At 37.2% G+C, this 8582-nt stretch overlaps 1 protein-coding gene across 1 annotated transcript in view; it reads right to left on the bottom strand.

The window, feature by feature from the left end:
* Positions 1 to 698: 698 nt before the first annotated feature.
* EPC2 (enhancer of polycomb 2) overlaps positions 699 to 8582 on the bottom strand; it is a 119827-nt gene continuing 111943 nt past the window's right edge. Inside the window, exon 14 of the mRNA XM_012740105.2 lies at positions 699 to 7558. Within this exon, the coding sequence (XP_012595559.1) occupies positions 7486 to 7558 (73 nt within the window). The 3' untranslated portion in view covers positions 699 to 7485. The remainder of the gene's footprint in view (positions 7559 to 8582) is intronic.

The following is an 8582-nucleotide window of genomic DNA, read 5'->3' as shown; positions in this document are numbered from 1 at the left end:
TTGGAGCAAGTCTCAAAAGATGTGTCGATGGGGCCTGGTGCGGCGGCTCACACCTGTAACTAGTACTCTGGGAGGCCGAGGCGGGCGAATTGCTCAAGGTCAGGAGTTCGAAACCAGCCTGAGCAAGAGTGAGACCCTGTCTCTACTAAAATAGAAAGAAATTAATTGGCCAACTAAAAATATATAGAAAAAAATTAGCCAGGGATGGTGGCGCATGCCTATAGTCCCAGCTACTGGGGAGGGTGAGGCAAAAGGATTGCTTGAGCCTAGGAGTTTGAGGTTGCTGTGAGCTAGGCTGACGCCACGGCACTCACTCTAGCCTGGGCAACAGAGTGAGACTCTGTCTCAAAAAAAAAATATATATATATGTATCAATGGATTGCAATGGGGCTGGGGTGCTGAGGGAGGGAGGACTCAAGGTGACTCACAGGTGCCTAGTGGTACCATGTCCCGAGATGGGGAGCACTGCAGCCAGTGGTGGTGGGGTGGAGAGGTGGGGGTAACAGGTTAGGGGGAATGCAGGGAAGACATTGTTCCATTTTGCACATGGTAAGTTCGGGTATATGGAGGTATGGAGGCATCAACAGAACATTGGACATAGGAATTCAGTGCAGAGTTCTGGGCCAGAGACAAACATTTCAAAGTCACCAGGATAAAGATAGTTCAAAGAGGCAAGGAGGTACTAGGAAAAAAAACCTGTGCTATGTAAATGTTAGGCCAACAAAATTCTCCTTACACAGCTTCCTAAGGACAGCTTTGTCCTAGTAGTCAAACACTATGGTAATATTTGGGATTGGAAAGGGGGTATTGATAACCATGGTCTAGAGAGGCTGGAAACCTCTAGCATTGGCAATGGATGAGCATTTGAAAAACGGTGACTAGATCACCATGGAGAGATAATTCACTGAGCATGATGTTGTAGGGGGTGATGTGGGAACTTAGATGGCTTGAGATGGGAGAGTGTCAGGTATATTTAACGATTGTTGTAGAGAATTTAAGTGACCACACTTTTAATCTGTTACAAACTGCCAATTTTTATTTTTAGAGCATACAGTCTCAAAACCTAAAAGGACCAGGGAAAGGCATTTGTAACAAGGAATGAGCATGATTTCTAGTGGCCACAGAGCTTGCTCAGCAAGACATCGTCTGTATTCCCTTGGAGCTAATGAGAATGGGGAAATAACTTAATCTGCTTTATTAGACAGCTGCAGGAATCCATTCTGAGGTTTTCAGTAAAGTTACTTGTCCGTAGTCACAGCTGTGAGACAGAAAGATTAGACTAGTCATTCCCAACCTTAGCTGCAATCGTCATCTGGTGAGTTTACTAACAGCCAGCCAATCAACCCTACAAGCAAACAAAAGAACATGATAGACTAGTGTCCTGACTCACTTTGGAGATTCTGATTCAATCAGCGAGGCATGAGGGCCGCACATCTGTATTTTTAAAAGCTCTCCTAGGTGTCTCTGATGGCCAGAAGCACTGGTTGGGGCTTGTATGCAGGATCTCCAACCCGAGCATCTGTCCTCAATCCTCTTTTTACCTAGTCGCTGCTACACTCTCATCACCTTTATTTCTTACTAGCCACTGACCTCTTCCCCTTGTGCTCTACCTCTGCGTGGCTCTGCTAGAGGAAATTAGAACCCCCTGGATGATCCTCCTCCCCACTGCTACCCTACCCAGTCTCTCCCTCTGCCTCCTACCTCCTACCCTGGTCACCAAGGCGCTGAGGTTCTGCTGTTCCACTTTTCTTTCCCCCAGTCTGCTCCTTCTCTAGCTGACCTCATCTGTTCCACCTTCTACAAAGTCTTTGGTGCTGCTGCTGCTGCCAGTCTTGTCTCCAGTCCTGACCTGACTTTCCCACGTAACATCCAGGATTGTAGAATTTATGATTTGCAAAATAGCAAAATGTTGGCAGTAGAGAGTATCTTAAACTGTTTCTTTATAAATGCATGAGTTCTGTTGAGACACAGAGTTAATCCAAGGTCCTGAGACGGGGGAAAACGGGTGTGTGGTGGTGGGATGAGCTAATCCAATTTACACAGATGTTGTGGCAGACACACCCTAGGTTGGCCTTGATTTCTGTCTCCCAGTATCTATGCTTTTGTGCAGTTCCCTCCCCTTGAATGTGGGGAAGGCTGGTGACCTGCTTCTGATAAAATATGGCCAAGGTGAAGAGATTTTACAGATATAATTAAAGCCCCTAATCGGTTGACTAAACTAATTAAAGTCTACGCTGCGGGGCCTGATCTAATCAGGTGAGTCCTTTCAGAGGGCTGAGATCCTACCTGAAGTAAGAGGATGCCAAGCAGTGGATGCTCTCCGTTGCTAGCTTGTGGATAGCAATTTATTTCAAAGCCAGCAATGGAGAGTGCCCACTGCTTGGAGTCCTCTTACTTCACAACCTGATGAGCTTGGAAATGGATCTTTCCCCATGTGAGCCACCAGATAAGAATGCGGCCCAGGTACTCCTTTGATTTTGGCCTTGTGTTAGGTTCCTAACCCATATAATATATGTGTTGCTCTAAGTTTGTAATAGTGTTTACTCTGCTGTAGGTAACTAACATAGATGTCTTATGCTAAAAACTGAAATCTTACATCTTGGCTATCCCTAATCTGGGCTGACTTGGTCAGTAAACAAAATCTACTTATGGTGGTGAGAAGAGCACATGAGACAGGTGCTGGTTAGACAGCAGCTGTTTGTGCCCATGAACTAAACAGAGGAAGGACATAGTGTTCTATATAATAACAGCTAAAGGTTTTCAACTTTAGTGAATGGAAAATGTCATATATTATGTATTTATGACTGGAAACTTAAAGAAAAATAAAAAAATTAATTTTTAAAAATGTAAAAAAAGAAAATATCATTACTCTAGTAAGTGCTATTCATCAAATCAATGATTTGTATACTGAAGGTGAAATTATTATTTTGTGCGTGTGTGTGTGTGTGGGGGGGAGATTGGAGTCAGTTTCTTGTTTTAACTGTGAAAAGTAACTGCAAAATCCTAGGTTTTCCTGAGGGTAACATGTGTTCACTGAGGGAAAATCAGTGTTCAGAAATATTTTAACAACTTCTTGTCCGGCAGTGTTATACTAATGAGTCAGCTGGTGTAGTCAGGGTTTTGTTCAATTATGCAATGATACTCGAAGGGAGATCTTATAATACTAACAAGACACCTTTAAGTATACAGGACTCTGTAAACTATTCCTGGAGAAATATGTGTCTTAGTGTTGCCTTCCTCTTCCCTAAGCTACAATTTCAAGCTTTTATAGTAAATCACAGCAAAAAAAAAAAAAAAAAAAAAAAGTCCATATTTGAAATAAGTAGCCCCCATCAGACAATAGCTAAAGGAAAAGTAGTTACAGAGGGGCACATAGGGTCTGATTTGTTACTGATCCTTTTGAATGGTGCTGCTAAGTCCATGGAAAAGCAAAGCAGGTGATTTTTCTGGAAAGCAAGAGAGCCACCTGGGGAGGTGGGGTGGAGAGAGATTAGATTCCTATAGCATTGGAGCTGGCAGGGATGTTACAGGTTATCCAATTCCACCCATTCATTGTGTAACACAAGTTCAGAGATGTGAAGACAAAAAAATCACCAGCCAATTAGATGGCAGAGAAAAGATTAAAAACCCAGCTCAGCAAATTCTCTTGATATTCTACCATACTATATCCTGATTGTTTCCCCCATTGTCCTCTCCTCTAAAAAATATATAATTCTTGTGCCCTTGAGACTTGCAATCATTGAAGTTAGTTAGAATTCTTCCTCATAAGCTCAGCTACTTTACATGATGTAATACAATTGTCCAGTCAGCCTTGATGACATCAGTGACCTCCCCACTAAAAGGAAAAAAAGAAGAGCCCTAGACTAACTGTATGCTCAGCCTTGGATTCCACACCATTTACTTCCTAGGTGAGCAACCAATGACACGTGTACTGCATGCACACCTCCATCAAGCTTCTTAGTGTGGTCTCCTTTATGGAGTTGCAGGAACTTTCTCATCTTATATAGATGCCTTACGTTAATTGGGAGCTTTAGCACTTACTGGCTGGGTCTGGTAGACAGAGGAGAAAAAACTGATGGCTTTGGGTTTGCTCAGCAGATATCTAGAAACCACAGCTGCGTCTCATACTCAGGCTGGCAGTGTTAAGAGTGGGGTAGAGGAGGCTGTCTTCTAAACAAAATTTAAAACTCTGCCATGGATGCTGCTTATCAGTGGACTGAGAAATTTAGTAAGTACTTCTTTGAGAAGGCTTTCTTTTGTGTTAAAGATGGGAGGCAGTATTTAGAAGTGTGGTGACTACCTAGGTTTAATTCCTCGCTCAATGACTTACCAGCTATGTGACATGGGGTAAGTTATAACCTCTCTCATCTTCTTTTCCCTGATGGGTAAAATGGGAAAAATAATACTTTACAGAGTTGTTGTTAGGACTAAATGGAAATGTCACTAAGAGAGAATGCTACATACTTCATGACATTAGCTATTATTATGTTGCTGTTAGTGGTAAGAAACATCTTTTCTTACAGGATATAATATTCAGAATCATTTAAGATATCCTTACCTTTTAAAATTTATAAGTTTGCTAACTCAGTTGAGACAACAAAACACTTCAGTCACAAGAGTATTACTGATCAACAAAATCTGTTGAAAAGCATAGCATCACACTCAAATACAGTGGTACATACTAGGGAAAAGTGTCTGAAATGTCAGTTCTCCTTTACTGTTCTCTCCCACCCCCGATCCCCAAAACAGCCTTGGTAAGAAAAAAAACACTAAGAAAGTTGCAAATACTGTATTCCCTATTGTAAAAAAAGCCAGTTTATGTGTGTATGTTTTATATATATATATATAATTTTTTAAATATGCCCTCCAAATCTTTTTGTTTTTCCCTTGGTCTTTTGCAAAAGAATTACAGGTAACACATCTTCAAATATACCTGGAACTACATCATAATCATTACCTTGAATTACTGGGAAAGGAAGGGGAGTACTCTCTTTAGGAAGGCAGAAAATATAGTTTATAAATATTTTTATCTATATTGAATTAAAGGGTATCCTAGCACATGAAATTTACCCCTTTGTTAATTAAAAACATAACAAAATGAAAAAAACCTTCCACCCCCATCCCCCTCGAACAAAACATATTCTCCAATGATTCTAAAAGCTTACTGGACTCCATGTACCAACACTAATTTCCTCAGAAAACCAAGAGGTGGTGGTACTGTCCAGTGCAAAAGGAGAAATTATTCTTTAATTTAATAAAATGAAAACGAGTATCTGTGAATTTTTTGAAAATCACTGGAGAAACGTGTATGAAAATAACTGAAATGTCACCCATGAAACAGTTACAATGACCAAAATAAGGAAGGCTTATTTTTCTATTTTACTTTAAAAGGAACAGATAAATTGGTCATCAGTCTTTGATAAGTTCTGGATTTGCCACCACCTCCAGAAACTGTACAAATGGATAGTTCTTTTGTTTTACTTATTTATAACATATATCACATAAGGCAAATTCACTTCATGCTTTACTTCAGTAAAATGGGAAAAAAAGCTTTCACTGAAATTGGCACTAAAGTTTTAAGTTCTTAATAGCAAGGAGATACATCCAACTATGAGCAGAATGAACACAGTCATAATACATATCAAATCAAAATTATTTCCTTTATATAATCAGCAATGAGTAACTCCAGAGGTAGTATGGCAGAAATGAGCATGGATCCTATCAGGTCACAACCAATGAAGAGATTAAATTTATTTTTTCCTATGGTTTTGACCATAAATTGCTTTACATATTTAGGACCTGAATAAAAACCACTCTCAGCAGAAATCTTGGCCCATTAATTCAACTGACATATCAATTTACAACTTTCAGGACTGCAGATATAAAAAATGTAAAGTATAAAATTATGTTAAGTTTGAAATGGTTTTAATTATATTCATTAAAAATATTTACATTTCCCAGTACTTACTTGACAAAACCCCCTTGCAATATAATTCTACTCTAAATTTTTATTTATAAAATGAGGCTCATTTATGAGATTTCAATGACTAGTATACTGCAAATTACTTACATTCTGTAAAATATTTTAAGAACTTTTCATATCAAAGGTAGTTTATATTGGATTATCTGAAACCCAATAGTGCCCACAGATGAGCTGCTTATATTCTTTCCATTAATGCTTAGAAAGCACTGTGAAAATGAAAAGTGCTGTTAAGTGCTATCATCTCCCTTAAATTTCCACTTATACTGTGTGCACATTGTGAAATAAACACATATGCAGCATGTCCATGTTTTGATATGTATTTTTTATTTCCCTGCAGTTTTCACTTATCAAGAACAAGTAACAGGGAAAGTTGTCTGAACTAGTGCATAAACAAACATTCTGAAACACCACTACACGTATCTAATTTACAAGAACCGTATAAAAAAAGTCACTAAAACACTACACTATGAAGGTGTCCAACGCTTACAGTCAGACTTTTTCCAACCCGTTACTTGCCTTGTAGCCACAGGAAAACTCTCCAAAATTGAAAAGACAATCTTGCCACAACCCTCCCCCCACCCCGCCCCAACACCTGGGATGGCTCGATATCTAGACTTCCAATAATTATTGCAATGATATAATGCAATACATACCTGGTAAAATATCTTTTATGTGGTGAGTTACAGTTTTAAAGCCAGTTAAAATATGCAGTCTTCAGATAAAATGTAATCCTTGAAAAATTTTCATATCTGCACAGTTTAAATGTGCTAGAAGCATAATTTTTCCTAGTCCATTTTTTCTGTGTAATTGTTTTTTATAAACTGGTATTATAAATAGAAATATACATTCAAAATATATGGAAAAGTGAAGTTACTACATTAAATTTGCATGTATCGATCCATCCCTTTCCCCTGCACGGTAATAGAAAATACTATTTTGCCTTGAACTTCATATTTGACAGTGAAATGCCACTAAAGTATTTACCAAAAAGTCCATCTAGTCAAATTGTGAAACAAAATGAACCAAGTGAAAACTTTACAGTTCCTTTAGAAAAAAATTACAAGAATTTCATTTCCTAGCTATGAATCTTTAACTTTTTAGACACAAAGTTGGATTTATTTTTACAAGATACAAAATGTAAACATGGCAAAATAAATAGTTAAAACAAGTGATGCAGGATCCCATTTCATGCTCATGATCCCATTAAAGAATTATTTTTTAAAATCCATTCAGTTGCAAATTCAAGTGCAAAAGCATGATGATGAATATCTACTATTCAAGTAACAGAAATAATATTGATGATACAAATAAACTATTTTACAAGGTAGTGATTTTCCCAATTTTACAAAATATACATCATATATCGGTTTAACATCCGATATACTGTAGTCCATTTAGGTCCATTGTTACACTCTGTGATCCACAGAGTGTCACCTTTTGCATTCAGCTGGAATATGAATGACCGCACATCATCAGCACAGGTCAAAGCCACATGTTTCAGGTTATGTCACTTCCATAGCTACTGTTGTCTCTGCTATTCCATTTAAACCCAATCTTTCTGGTTCGTGGTTCTCTCTATAATAAGGCAAAGAGTAAAAATAAACATTAATACTCTCTAGAATATGATGTTATCATTTAGTATTTACAAATACATTTTTATATAACTACAACTAAACATGACTTCACAGGAACATTTCCCATTTTTCCATTTCTAGACAGAAATGAGAAAGTTTTCTTCAGCTCAGAAATGTCATCAATTTGTAATTACTTGATTACAGCTATTTACTTATGAAATATAATAATTTAATATAGTATTAGTATTTCAGTAGGTGCCAATGATAAATTACTTATGAAATATGCAACATAAGACAATCCAAGTTTTTTTTATAATAGATAAAAGACATGCTCAAAAATAATCATCAGAAGCACAAAATTACCTTCCACTAGAATTTAATTTTACAGGCTTAAGGTCATACACTTATTAAGCCACAAAAATCAATTTTTTTCCTGATTCACTGTTCTCCTTGTATTAGTATCATAGACAGAAATATAAAATCACACTCTGCAATACATTATAGATTTTGTTAACCCTAGAATATTCTTAATTTTAATATATACATAGAATAATTTACTTTCCTTTTGTGTATAATACGGAAGAAAACACAAAGTTTGATTTGAGACCTAAATTCTGGTATGGAATTAATAACTAATAACAATAGCAGTAATCTTCCACACTGCCTAAATACAAAAAAAATTTTTATATACATATATACAACACACACACACATATATAAAAGAGTAACTAAGCTTCCAAAATAGACTCTGATGTATTTGCCAATTTGATGTTTTCTTTCTTTCTTTCTTTTTTTTTTTACAATTCTGGTCGGCATTTAAGCATCCTACTAGGGACCTAAAACAAGTACTCTAGGTCACAGAGCTTTATATTAATCAGATTATCAGCACCTGTTGAAAAGAATGTCAATGGATACAAATTGCTAGAGCAGTAAAAAAAATAAAAAATAAAAAAAAGGTCTTTTTCCTCCCACAGGATAGCCAGCACAAAGGGAGAGAATGATACTTGAAACACACGAACACACAC

This window comes from Microcebus murinus, chromosome 8 (genome assembly GCF_040939455.1).
Source record: "Microcebus murinus isolate Inina chromosome 8, M.murinus_Inina_mat1.0, whole genome shotgun sequence".
NCBI classification, from domain to species: domain Eukaryota; kingdom Metazoa; phylum Chordata; class Mammalia; order Primates; family Cheirogaleidae; genus Microcebus; species Microcebus murinus.
The sequence above is the reverse complement of the archived record's forward strand: the minus strand, read 5'-3'. Positions and strand labels throughout refer to the sequence as shown.